The 14,556-nt window shown below is 34.7% G+C and overlaps 1 protein-coding gene across 2 annotated transcripts in view; it reads right to left on the bottom strand.

The window, feature by feature from the left end:
• Nucleotides 1–134: 134 nt before the first annotated feature.
• Nucleotides 135–14,556, bottom strand: part of PALS1 (protein associated with LIN7 1, MAGUK p55 family member) — a 58,404-nt gene continuing 43,982 nt past the window's right edge. The window contains exons 8-14 of one of the 2 annotated variants that reach the window (XM_058161868.1): nucleotides 14,126–14,309; nucleotides 12,254–12,325; nucleotides 11,808–11,879; nucleotides 9,420–9,587; nucleotides 8,370–8,572; nucleotides 5,104–5,227; nucleotides 135–4,467 (exon numbers count right to left, since the gene is read on the bottom strand). In XM_058161868.1, the coding sequence (XP_058017851.1) occupies nucleotides 4,415–4,467; nucleotides 5,104–5,227; nucleotides 8,370–8,572; nucleotides 9,420–9,587; nucleotides 11,808–11,879; nucleotides 12,254–12,325; nucleotides 14,126–14,309 (876 nt within the window). In that variant the 3' untranslated portion in view covers nucleotides 135–4,414. The remainder of the gene's footprint in view (nucleotides 4,468–5,103; nucleotides 5,228–8,369; nucleotides 8,573–9,419; nucleotides 9,588–11,807; nucleotides 11,880–12,253; nucleotides 12,326–14,125; nucleotides 14,310–14,556) is intronic. The other variant, XM_058161867.1, reaches the window with a different exon arrangement.

The raw sequence follows: 14,556 nt of genomic DNA, 5'->3' as shown, positions 1-14,556 counted from the left end.
CAAGAATTTCTTGATTGAAAATAAATAATTGCATGGGACAAATAGAAATGTGAACTCGTGTTGTTCCCCTCCCCTCTAAAGGCAAATTTACAAATCAGCGTAAGGCTCTTGTGTATACAAAACATAACTCAATGCAAAGTAAGAAGTGAACTTTATTTTTGGTAAGCAAACGGTGCAAGATTTGCTAATTCTTTCTCAAAGGACAGTGGAACAGCTTCACAATTTAACACACGCAATATTCAAGTTTCATTTGTTTAGTCCGTACCTTACTTGTCATAAGGCTGTTACAAGCTGCATCTGAGCTGTTAAATCAGGTTGAATATATTCTAAACTTACTCAAGGATTAAGATTTTTTATTTAAATACTTTTGGGCAAACTTATAACATATGGAAAAAATTACCCTTAAGAATCAGCTGTGTAGTCGGTAATCTCTACTAACTTACCTTTTTCTGCAAAGTGGGGATGGACGGGGACGGGACAATGCATAGAGACTATTGGTTATCATACCCAAGTTTGCTAATCTGATGGATCTGAATCGTACTCTCACAGATAATGACTTGTGCCAAGATAGTTTCTTATTGAATCATTAGGAAAAAATGTAAATTGGACTGATACACTTGAATAGTAAAAGAACTTCAAGCAAGTATAAAAATCAGGTGGCTTTTGTCTCCATACTACATTGTGGCTTTAGGAAGTGCCATCACAGCTCTGCAATGGGTGATATCCAACTCCATCTGCCAGCTGAAGAGATACCAATAGTAGAACACATTCTTCCACAACTGGTAACTCCGTGGACACTCCAGAGTTTGGGGATTCCCTGGAACAAGTTGGGTAAAGTCAGTGGAAATAATTTTGTATATTGTTAAATTCAATGACAGCTGAGAGGGGTACAGTAATTGCATTTCAAAAGTGCTTGAGTCCTGTATGACTACAGCATCTCTCTATTCTTTCTTAAAACGGCCTGAGCTTTATCCAGCTTCCATGGGAGCCTGAATAAAAGGTAACTCTGCTTTAAGAGTTTCACTAATTTTTAATAAGCAGATTCCTTTAAGCAGTGGCTATCTTTTTTTCAGGCTTGCCAGAATCCCTAAAAATATCAAGATGCTTTAATAAACAAGGATGTTATGTTCACAAAAAGGAATTTGAAGTCACCAAAGCATGCAGCCCGAAGAGCAAAACTGCCTCATAATTAGCCTTCACCAATCAAGCACTTCCCATATCTCTTCTAACTGCAAATTCCAGCATTCTTTATCTTGGCTATGCTGCCCAGGAATTCTGGGAGCTGTGTAGCCCCAAATATGGAAGCACCAAGCTGGTAGAAGGATATTTGGAACAATGCTGGTGATATTTATCACCACAACAGACTGCATTGCAGTTTTTATAACAAGATTCCATACACTCATCTTTATTACAATATTTTGTAATAGTAAGCCACTAAAATAAAAATATATTAACAGTTAACGTTTACTTGAAGTCAGGAAATATACATGTTTACATTAGCATACAGTTTACAGCATTGGTGCATTGTCACAGTTACCTTACAAGCCTCTTATTGTCCTTATTAGACACAGTTACATTCATGCCAATGAAATAATGTTTACTTGATTAAAAATGTTCCTGTTTCAATAGCCAAGAAAAATCCAGTACACTCATTCAGCATATAGCAAAACACTTAAATAATAATCAATGTCTCTATTTTTTTCTAATCATCATGCATTTTGAAAGACTTCAAAATGCATGCTTTCAGCAGCAGAATAAAGGAATAAATTTATTACTACCGATTGATCTATAAAATACCATTTTAACAATCTTAATACCATTATTTGGCTTTGTTGCATCTGTTTAACTACCGTAAATGTTTTCTGTAGTTTTTTTAAAACCTATCTTCTTATAATATTTAGTAATTGCTCTCTTCAGCAAACTCTAGATTCTTAGACATTAAAAGGGAAACAAAAACATAACAAAGGGATTCATTGTTTTGTGCATCTTAACATGTAATACACTCACTGCTGTGTCACATCAATATCATTAATTCATCTATTGCTCCAGAATGCACCCTGGATTATACCAGAATTCAAGTACGAAAGTGAAAAAAGTTGCAGGTTGGAATTCTACATGCATGTAAATGTTACACCTATTGCAAAAAATACAGATTTTACTATCCACAATGTAATCCTATCATCCTAATACTTTGCTTTAAATTGTGCTTGATTCTGGGTGATTTCATAGAGATTTGCTCGAAGTATTCTTAGAAACAAAATTGAAATGTTTCCCTGCCTTTTTCAACTTCTCAGTTTAATCTTTTCTGATTATTTCTTATCCAAGCCTATCCTTGTTAATTTTTTCAAGGTTAGCAGAGGGTATTGAGATATGGTCATTTTGCAACAATAGTTATGAAGAACAGGACATACATGTTCAAAGTTGTATGCCTGGTCTACAAACTTAATTATGCTTTAAATGTTCAATGCAAGTTTACGACAATAAACAAAACTAAATTATATACAAGCACAGGACGCTGGCTGGGGAATTCTGGGAGTTGAAGTCCACACATCTTAAAATTGCTAAGGTTGAAAAACAGTGCCATAGTGCATTTCTGATCCCTTAAGCAAAGAAAAAAGCTGGGATGCATTACATCTCAAGTGTAGTCCTTTTTTAGTGACTTGTAACAATCATCAATAGTTAGAAACTATCACAAATCAAATGAGGAAAAAACACCACTTTTCTTTCTCATGCATTCTAAGCAAAGTTGACTATTGGAGATGCATATTTAGGAATTATTCCATGTCATTTTTATTATCTACTGAAAGGCTTTACTGGATGAGGCACATTACTAGGTGATTATTTTACCATCAGTTTATAAATATAAGACTATACAGAATTTGAATGGGAGGGAACTGTTTTATATTTCCATTTTTATTTTTTCCTCTTTTCTTGCTTTCTGAGGGATACTTATAATACTGAACAATTTCAGTTCTTAAGCCAGTTTTTCCACATAGTTGCTACATGACATACAGCATGTTCAACAATGAATAAAAAAGTATTATTCTTGCAGAGTTCTTTTCTAGTTTATACAGTATGAGGGAAAAAATGAAATAACGTAAGAAATAGCTAATACTTCACCTATTCAACTACACATTGAAGTAATTCCAGTGTAAGACAGTATATAAAAATAAAAGCTATGGTTGAGAAAAACATTTATTAATATTCACATTCAAGGGTGCCATCAACAATAAAGTAATAAAACTAATCTATTTGCAAAACAGCTATTACTGGAGAAGCCGTCAATATCTACCCAATGGACCTTTTCAGTAGGGATTTCTAGAAAAGAGAATAAGACAAGTTCCTAACATCCATATTATGTTACTGTTCCAGGGCTATAACCCGATTACTTAATACTAATTCCAACAGCCATGAGATGTCTTGTGCCAATGTATAAAAATACAAGAATATACGCTAATGTTCACTATTCCCAACTCTAGTTTTCATTTGTTTGTTTATGAAAACAATTTTACATTATAAGGAAGCAAAGCCTTATAAAAAATCCATATAAGAATTGTCATAAAAATATAGCTTCCCTTCTAAAATGTTCCATAGTTCTTTGGGATACCAGTGGCTCCCAATCAAGTGATGTAGACAAAAGGGGGAAAAATCCATAAAAATATCACATCTCAAATATTGACTCATACATAGAATTCATCTTCAGTGGAATCTCATTATTTAATAAGCTATCAATCTGATTTACAAAGTATCTAAAGGCAAAAAAATGTTTGATTATTTACATTGTACATTTTTTAAAAAATTGCAGTGCTATTGGATAAAGGAATGTTTAATTAAAAAAATTAAAATTAAATTTTAAATTTTAAAAAAATCAAGCTTAAGGACAACATGTAAGTGGCCCCTTTATACTATTAAGAAGAAAATGTGCAGATTAGTTCCTTTTTCTTCTTGATTATTTCATCCATCCAATGTTTTGTAAAGGTATTTTTGAGAGCTACAATATTTTCATTAGATCATTACGTTACCAGTGTAAAGTAACCTGTATTAGTAATGATCATGGACTGTATAAATATACTTGCTTGAAGAACAAAACTCTATAGACAAAAATCTGTTAGAAAAACCTATTTAAATAATTAAAATGTGGCTTGTTCACACTGTGTCTAATTAAAAGTAGAGAAAGCCAGACATTCTACAATCACAGCAACAGGGTTGGATTTGAGGATTAAACAAATTAGTAAGGATGAAAAGGATGCAACTGGCAAAAACCTTTTCTTCATTGGCGTTGTTCTCTTTTCATCGCAGCCAAGAGGATGGAACCCACTGAGGTTCTGTATCAAGTTTGTTAATTAAACGAAGTAATTCTTGATATGCTTTGTCAATATCAGAATTTACAATCGCTGTATCAAAGTAATGGCCATTATTTTGCTCCATCTCTCTGGTTTTCTCTATGATTTCTCTTAGTTCTTCTGGCTGAAATTGAAATGGAAAAAATATCCTATATCAGTAATATTTATCTTGCTGTCTCTCACATGCATCCAGCTAGCCTTATAAAAAAAAACAAAAAACCAGAACTCAGCTGCATAAGAGAAAGCAATATACAAGACAGACAAATGCTAGAATAAAAACTACTGATTTTCTTTTTTCTTTTTAAAGCATTTCTGACAAGTTTTAACAAACTGTGGAAGTTTGTGAGGGGAAGTCCAAAGAAGTCGATCTTTGTTTTCTCCTTGCTTTTATTAAATTTGCCTCCCTTAACCTAGTGGAAGTCACTATACAAATTTAGGCTAACTTTAAGAATTAGGGGAAATTATTTTGTTAAGTAGAGTTGGATGTTAACCACGAGAACATTAACAGAAAAGGGAAATCTATGAAGTTAGAACCAAAACTCTAGTAGCGCTAGTAGATTATAACATAACCATATAATTTCACTAGTAGGTTACAACTATATAATTTCCCTCTTTAAACATTACTAGTTACAAGGGCACTCAGTGATAAGAAAGTAAATTGGGATGTTACTGGAAAATATAACAAGGCTGAAAACATAATGATATACATTACAATGGTGAAGTTACCAAAAAATGTAAACAACACAATTGAAAACATTACCTATGAGTATTACCTTTGGATTTTTGCCTTCTTTGGCCAGCAATGCACGAAGCCGTTCTTGTGAAGGAGGTGCAATGAAGATAATATATGGTTTCAAGTCTGAATTGCGTAAACTCTTCAACGACTAATGTAAAAATCAAATTTGTGCTATTAATATCCATACCAAACAAAATGAAACCATGAAAGATTAGTCATACATGATACAAATTGGAAACAGGAACTGGATTTGGGCAACTATCAAGACTAGTCTTAATATTAGCCTACATTATCCACAAATCTGCCACTTTACAGAAAGTTGCAAAGGAAGTACAACAGGTATGATTAAAAGCTATATAATGAAAAAACTTTAACATATTAATAGTGTAATAATAGAAAGTAATGTAATATTATAATAAATCTAGATTTGGAAATGACTTTTTCAGGAACTCAAGTACTGTATAAGACCATTCTCTGTTTTTTAATTTTAAATATGAAACGCATTAGAGCCAATCAAATAATTTAAAGATTAGCAGGTGAAAATATAAAGCTTCACTAAAAAACTTAATCCTTTCCTAAATTTGACTGTTGAAAAAAATAAAAAAAATGTCTACAGATTTCTTACTAGTACACTATTCTGTATGCTATTTGGGTATTTGGTATTTGGGTATTTGGGTATGACCAAATATATTACAAGGATGTACAACTTCCAGTGTCTGTGATAGTAAGAACTGGAATGTGAAAAGTTGTAAAAAGTAGTCTCCAAAGAGAAAGTTAAGGCAACTGTGTTCAATTCAGAGGTGGGATTCAACCGGTTTGGGAGAACTGTTTGTTAACTCTTTGTGGAGTTCTGTGAACTAGCTAAATAGTCAAGGCTGCCTCCTGCCTGCTGATTCCAGTAGCTCTCACACACCTCAGATGTTCCCGCTCATTTGTAATTAACCAAAGGAAGGGAAAAGAAAAAGAAGAAATAACCTCATAGCCATTTCCTCAGCAGAAAAATTTTAGCCCCTTTAAAACTCAGGCTTAAAGTGCAAGAGAGATTTTTCCCCCTTCTCTCTCCCTTCAGTTAATAGCTCTGGCCTGGGCAAACAGCCAAGAACCATTTAATAGGCAAATACTTAGTTGCAATAACAAAATTGCAGGAATGCAGTCAGTACAGAAACAATAGAAACTTACAGATCATACAGATTAACAAAGTTGGAAGGGATCTTGTAGATCATCTAGCCCAACCCCCTGCCCAAGCAGATCCTACACCATTTTTGACAAACGGCAGTCCAATCTCTGTGAAAGCCTCCAGTGATGAAGCTCCCACTTCTGCGGCAAGCTGTTCCACTGGTTGATTGTCCTCAATGTCAGAACATTCCTCCTTATTTCTAGATTGAATCTTTCCTTATTCTTGACAGGATTAGGCCAAGGAAGGCATTTTAAAAATGTTAACACAGAGCAGGAGTTTCTTGTCAGAGTTCTTATGTCTTTTTAAATACACATTCTAATTAGCAGAATTGATTTTATTAATTTGGAATAGGGTTGCAATGCTGTTTCTATGTTTATGTATTTTGAACCTGCATTTTCAGCATTTAAGAGTTAGTTTACAGTATTAGACTGTAAAGTTTTCAAATTATCTTGTAACTGTGTTGCTTGTGTGTGATGGAGCACCCACAACTTCTGACAGCAAGCTATTCCATTGGTTGATTGATCTCACCCTTAGGAAATTTCTTCTTAGTCCTAGATTGTTTCTCTCTTTGGTTAGTTTCCATCCATTGTTTCTTGTCGTGTCTTTTGGTACTTTGGAAAATAGATTGACCTCCTCATTTTTGTAGGAGCTCCTCAAATTTCCTGACAGAACAATTAATCAGTGGAACAACTTGCCTCCAGAAGTTGTAAATGCTCCAGCACTGGAAGTTTTAAAGAAGACATTGGATTACCATATGTCTGAAGTGGTGTAGGGTTTCCTGCCTAAGCAGGGGGTTGAACTAGAAAACCTCCAAGGTCCCTTCCAACTCTGTTATTCTATTCTATTCTATTCTATTCTAAATATTGGAACAGTGCTATTTTTTTTTGTTTACATTTATATCCCGCCCTTCTCCGAAGACTCAGGGCGGCTTACAGTGTGTAAGGCAATAGTCTCATTCTATTTGTATATTTACAAAGTCAACTTATTGCCCCCCCAACAATCTGGGTCCTATTTTACCTACCTTATAAAGGATGGAAGGCTGAGTCAACCTTGGACCTGGTGGGACTAGAACCTGCAGTAATTGCAGGCAGCTATGTTTTAATAACAGGCTTCTTACAGCCTGAGCCACACCGCGGCCCTATTTTATTGTGAGTTGGACTAAGGAGAAATTTCCTAAGGCTGAGACCAATCAAGTTGGTCACACCCATCCAGTCACATGACCACCCAGCCAGCCATTAGGGCAGAGAACGGGTAGCATCACTCCCACATAAATTGATTCTTAATACAAATTAGCCTTAAATATGCAGAGTTAACAGCTAAACAGCTGTTTAAATTTCTTAACAAAGCAGAAACCATTTCATTTCATGAAACTTCCCCCAAGGCTTCGCCAACTTCCTGACCTTCGAACCTTCCGCCGCGAGCTTAAAACACATCTATTTATCTGTGCAGGACTGGACTAGAATTTTAATTTTAAATTTAATTTTAATGGGGTTTTTATCATTTTAATTGTAATTTTAAATTTTGGCCTATTTAAATAAGTTTTTTAATTTAGTGTTTTATCTTGTATTATATTTGTATTTTTATCGGGCTGTAAACCGCCCTGAGTCCTTCGGGAGATAGGGCGGTATAAAAATTTGATTAAATAAATAAATAAATAAATGGTTATCAATCATTGCAGTACAATCAAGTTTAATCAAAAATATTCTGAAGCTGAGAGCCAGTTTGGGCTAATGCTTAAGGCACCACCTCAGAAAGCAGAAGAGTATGAGTTTGTCCCGCCTTAACCATGAAAGCCAGCTGGGTGACTTGGACCAATCACTCTCTCAGCCTAACCCACCTCACAGTGTTGTTGTTGTGGGAAAAATACTATGTTTCTCCAAAAATAAGACCCTGTCTTATATTTTTTTGAACCCTGAAATAAGCACTTGGCCATATTGCCATGCGTTCAAAAGCCCGACTGGGCTTATTATCAGGGGATGTCTTATTTTGGGGGAAACAGGGTAGGAGAAAGAAAGTGTGCTGGATAGGTTCTCCACTTTGAACTATTTGTAAAAATACGCAGGACATAAACAATTTTTTTTTTAATTTTAGAGTCCAAAACCAATGTCATTACCTGTGTATGAAGATTTAAGAGGCATATCTTTCCAGAATTGATCACCTGCCTGACAGAGTCTATGCTGGTACCATACAGATTCTTCTCAAATTCACCATGCTCAATAAACTTTCCTGCTGTAATATCAGTCTCAAACACTTGCCGTGATACAAAATGATAATCCCTGCCAGCTACTTCATTGTCCCTCCTATTTCGTGTTGTATCTAAAAAAGACCAGAAAGCAGACTTAATAAATCTTGAGCAAGAAGGTACATAAATAGCATTATAATGTATCAATTTTCAAGACTTTATGAAAAAGAGCTGCAAAAACTATTTTTCAGTCGAGCATCCTTGAGCTAAATTAAGAACTTTTAGTTTTACATCCAAAAGTCTACAATTCTTTAAATGGGTTCAAAAATTATTACATTTAACATATGGCATATATCCAGCTATATATAGCACACTTCCAAACATGTAGCTGAATTAAGAACACTGCTGAACACAGGATGCAGAGAATGACAAATGAAATTATTGAAACATAAACAGAATAATATATTCTTAAAAATGAGAAATAACTAAATTGGTAATATGAAGTTTTTGTGAATGAGATTGACAAATTTCTCTTTATGATGACTTCATGTTTATTAATTACATATATAATAAATAAACAACTAAGTAAGATTAGACTAAAGAATCTTCCCTTAATATCATAATATGTCAAGTGTACTAAGCTACAAAATGACTTATTAAGAAATAAAAATGACATATTAAGAAATAAAGACGTAATAGGTCAGGCTGTTAAGAAGCCTGTTATTAGAACACAGTAGCCTGCAATTACTGCAGGTTCAAGCCCGGCCCGAGGTTGACTCAGCCTTCCATCCTTTATAAGGTAGGTAAAATGAGGACCCAGATTGTTGGGGGGGCAATAAGTTGACTTTGTAAATATACAAATAGAATGAGACTATTGCCTTATACATTGTAAGCTGCCCTGAGTCTTCGGAGAAGGGCGGGATATAAATGTAAATAAATAAATAAAAAAAAAGCAGAGACATGCCCACAATTTCAACTTACGAGGAACTGCAGAAGCAAATCGATCAGCTTCATTATTCATTAATCTTTGCCACAGTTCATTCTGACCACAGTTCTGGGGACCAATCAGGACAATAGGTCGTTTCCTATTTGCTGGCTGGTGATAAAGTGACATTTCTTCATAAGTCAAAATCTCCTCGTTGTCATAATCTTCAAAAAGAAGGGCCAGAATAAATGTACACATTTTAAAAGCTTATTCTTTTGTAAAAAAAGAATTCTTGTAGCACTGACAGGTTGAGAAATATAAATTCTATTTTTCAAATATCAGAACTGTTTGGATTTTAACTAATTTGAAGAGTTTTCTTTCATTTTTTTTGCTACTACTCAGCTATTTTTTATAATTATATAATGATAGATGATAAAGAGAAAATGATAGGTAGACAGATATTCTATCTGTAATAATATACATAGTGCCTAGTCAACTGACCAAGAAAGCATATTAATGTATAACAGGATGCCTATACAGATAACCAGGGGTGAAATGTAAAATTTGTTACTACCGGTTCTGTGGGTGTGGTTTGGTGGGGGGTGGTAATGTGACTGGGTAGGCATGGCCAACTTTTTTTTTTTAACTTTTAAAAGCATTTTTTCTACAACTTCGGCCGAAGAGATTGTAAAAAATTGCTTTTAAAAGCCTCTGATGATCTCAGCTGAGCCATGTGATCATCAGAGGCTTTTTTTTAATTTTTAAAAGCGTTTTTTCAGCTGAAGAAAAAATGCTTTTAAAAGTAAAAAAAAACAACCCTCTGATGATTATGTGGCTCAGCTGGGCATGGGGGGGGGGCAGGGATTTTTGCTACTGGTTCTCCGAACCACCCACCGCCATTGCTACAGGATCAGGCGATCCGGTCCAAACCGGGAGCATTTCACCCCTGCAGATAACCCAGTGCAACATTTGCATTATACATGCAATAAATGTGAGTGCATGTATTGTGAAGTGTTATATTACAAGTTGTTAATGTTGATACTAAATTGCAATGTGCATGTAATTCAAAAAGTTTTATTAGTAATTAATAAACTGTATTGTGTGGCTTCAGATATAGACACACACATGAACAAATATGTATGTATGTACACATGCATGATATAGATTGAAAAGATTGAGATTTAAATTAATAATAAAAGTACTGTGAGATGCCTTTAATAGATCAAGAAAATTATTATATTTAATTTAATATTAGATGTGGAATTGTAGTCACATGCTTTTTCGCATCTTTCTTCATTACATGAAGTATCAAAACAGAAGGTCTATTTCCCATCCAAATTTTTGATCCAGATTAAAAGAAATACTCATACATGTAGTTTTCAATTTACAACCATCTGTTTAATAACCATTGGAAGGTATGACATTACTGAAAAAGTGACTTATGACCAGCCCTCACGCTTATGACCATCACAGGATCCTCATAGTCATGTGATCCAATTCAGGAACCTAACATTTATTTTTTTATGGTTGCAGCAACTTGGGGTCTCATGATTGCCATTTGCAACTTTCTTAGGGAGCTTCTGACAAGCAAAGTCAATGGAGGAAGCTGTATTTGCTTTCAGGCAACCAGGCAAAAAAAATATATCACAAAATCAGGCATGACTCACTTAAGGACTGCACTGCTAAGTGATGTCCCAATTGTTAGTCGTAAATTGAGGATACCTGTATTCCTGAAGATTAGAATCATTTCTGAACTGCTATGGAGACACTGAACCCTCAAATAAGTTACTATTCGGTAGTAATCATGAATGTGTACAAACCCCCCCCCCAAAAAAAGGATAAGAGACAAGAGAATATATATAAAATATATAACTCAAATATTTTAAATGGTTCTGTATGATTAATTTATTTTTAAAGTAAGCATCTGAGTTATCATAACTACTGTACATTTTGATAAAAAAAAGAGAAAGTTTTACAGGTAGTCCTCCACTTATAACAATTCATTTAGCAACCATTCAAAATTACAAAGGCACTGAAAAAAAATGATGTACAGCCAATCCTTGCACTTACAACCACTGCAGCATCCCCAGGGTCACATCATCAAAATTTGGGCACTTGGCAACTGGTACTCATTTATAACAGTTCAGCATCCTGAGGTCATGGTTCACCATTTATGACCTTCCCAGCAGGCTTCTGACAAGCAAAATCAATGGTGGAAGCCAAATTTGCTTAATGATTGCACGATTCACTTAATAACTGAAGTGATTCACTTAACAATCGTAGTAAAAAAGGTCCTAAAATTGGGTGCGATTTACTTAATAACAACAACAAAAATTCTGATCCCAATTTGTGGCTGCGAGTTGAGGACTACCTGTACCATAGCCCATTAACACTTCATTCATCTAGAAAGAAGTATCTTGAAGTTGGTTGAAACCCTTTCTTACCATCATTTTTGTTGGCATTATATAAAACTTTCTTCCGTTTCTTTTTGTTCTTTTTTGCACACCAAAGTTTTCCTAAAAGCAACCAAAAAAAAAAACACCAGTCAGTTACTCAATTCAGTCTTTATAGCTGTTTTTTCTAAACAATACTTGTGAAGAAAAATTGCATATAAGAACTGCACTTAAGAAAGACCACGTTAAAGATATATGGACTTCCAACTCCCAGAATCCCCAGGGCAACACGCCCAGAAAGTTGAAGTCCGCACACTTTAAAGTTGCCAAATTTGGGAACACTAAGGTAGATGTTAAAAGAAAGGGGATAATTAAACCCGATCACCTCTCCTAAGACAGATCAATTGTCCAGATAGTAAATCCATCTATGCAACTATTAAGACAACTGAAGAAAACTAAGCTTGCCAATACATGTATTTTTGAAGTTTTCCACTTACCTGATTTTTCTGGCTCTTTGTCCTCTTCTATAGTTTGCTTCATTGCTTCTCTTTGTTGTTGAAAACTTTTTCCTTCATGAAAGAACAGTATCTTTCTTATAACAATAAACTATGTTATTTTGAGAGCATTTCAAAATAGGCTTGAAAAAAACTGCCACTGATCACTAAGCATATATCTTTCATAAAATTGTATGAGGAATATTCTTCTCACCTTGTGGTCAATTTTCTTTTATCTATTTGGCAAGTCAAGACAATCGCATAAAATGGATTCAGGTTCAAATTAATTCTGAAACCACTTCTGTATTATGGGATTGGCTCACCCCACTTGCTCTAGCAGTAGGAGCTTCCTATGGATCCAGTCGGCCAAGGAACTTTGGCTGTTGGGGTCCAGAAGAGCCTATTCTGGAACCTTGTGTCCCGCGAGATGAGATCTGTCCCCACCCTTTTAGCCTTCCAAAAAGGCTTGAAGACCTGGCTCAGCCAATTAGTCGGGGGTCCTATGGAGGCATCCCTCACTGGAGATAGTAGATTGAGAAGATCCCACCTCCACCCTGTTTATGTAGTGGTTCCTTTTTAACTCGTTTTTTGTTAACTTTTAATGCTGTTTTTAATGTTTTAATATTTTATATGACTGTTTTATGATGTTGTAAGCCACCCGCAGTCATTCAACAATAAGATCGGCAGCATATAAATTTAATAAATAGATGTTTCTCTATTCATTTATCTTATGCAATTTTATTGCATTTTATGTCTACTTTTTTGTTTTGATGATGATATTCATTTAGTTGTGTCTGACTTTTGATGATTTTTTGGGCCAGGTCTCTCCACATCTTCCAATCTTGCACTACTTTGGTTTTTTCTATGCTCTAGCTGGTGTCAGCTTTCATGCTGTACAGCCACTGAGTTCTTTGGCGGCTTAATTTCCTTTTACCATTAACTCTTGCAAACTTAATTGCTTTCTCTAGTAATTTATTAAATTTATATGCTGCCCATCTTATTGTTGAATCACTGCAGGTGGCTTACAACATCATAAAACAGTGATATAAAATATTAAAACATTAAAAACAGCATTAAAAGTTAACAAAAACTGAGTTAAAAAGGAACCACTACATAAACAGGGTAGAGGTGGGATCTTTATCTATTTTCATTGTAGTGTTCTCTCATCTAAAGGACTAATAAAAAGGGCTGTGATACTTTGCTAGTCATTAATATGGTACAATCCTTGAATGCTTTTGTTCTTGTAAACAAGTACATTTTTAGCAATTTAAATAATAAATTCTCAAACTGATATTTATTTATAGGTCAATTCTACCTTGCTGTATCGTAAAGAAACAGTAGGATTCCTGCATTATAAACATGAATAAATTTAAATTTCTTATTTGCTATATATAGTAGGATCCATTTCAGTTGTAAGCCTTTGCCCTACAGCAAATATTCTCTTTGTAACTTCAATACATTTTATACATATTTTATTTAAGACCAACAGCACTTGCACGTATTTTCTTCTAATTTCAATATTACTGATTACACTTCAAATATATAGGAAACACTAGTTTTAAAATATGATACTATTGTTGAAGATGTAACAATAAAATGAGCACATAACCAAACATTAAGTTTTCATGATTAAAAACCTAGGGGAACACCAGGTCACTAAACTGCTGGTATTAACTGTGCTATTGCTTCTGCCTTTTGCCAGCTCTTCAAAAAAGGAATAATGATTGTATTATATTACAAGGCATCATACAAAATAAAAAAAAACCTTTGCTGAAGAGACCACTAGGAAGCATTTGAAATGTTGTCATCCCCAGCATGGGTGGGATATTTTATGACTGTCCACGTGAATTTTCTGCTTTTCTTAACATTAAGTACCTGGAATGAGGCCTGCCAAAGGCTGATTTTCTTCATCTCCGTCTCGATAAGCCTGCCACCAATTTGGATCTTCCTGGCTGATCACATGGAGTATATCTCCTTTTTGAAAAGACAGCCCTAACTCTCTACAAGGGACATAAGGGTCATCAGAAGGATCGTAGTCAAAGTGAGCCTTCACATGTATCTAGGACACAAAAATATACAAACACAAAAATGGATAGGCAATTCTAATTATTAATTTCTAGTAAGAAATCCCCCGCCCCTTTTTAAATGCCCTTACTTCAAAAACGGATTAAAACTCCCAATGGACACAACATCTGATGGGTTCAACACATTTCCTGGAGTTCCCCAGGAACCTGGAAGGCCTTCTGTTAGGCTCCTTGCTGAATATAGAGACAACTAGGGTGCTTAACAGGATAGGCCCTGACTAG

This window comes from Ahaetulla prasina, chromosome 1 (genome assembly GCF_028640845.1).
Source record: "Ahaetulla prasina isolate Xishuangbanna chromosome 1, ASM2864084v1, whole genome shotgun sequence".
NCBI lineage: Eukaryota > Metazoa > Chordata > Lepidosauria > Squamata > Colubridae > Ahaetulla > Ahaetulla prasina.
Note: the sequence above shows the minus strand (reverse complement) of the source record. Positions and strands in the feature narration are given on the sequence as shown.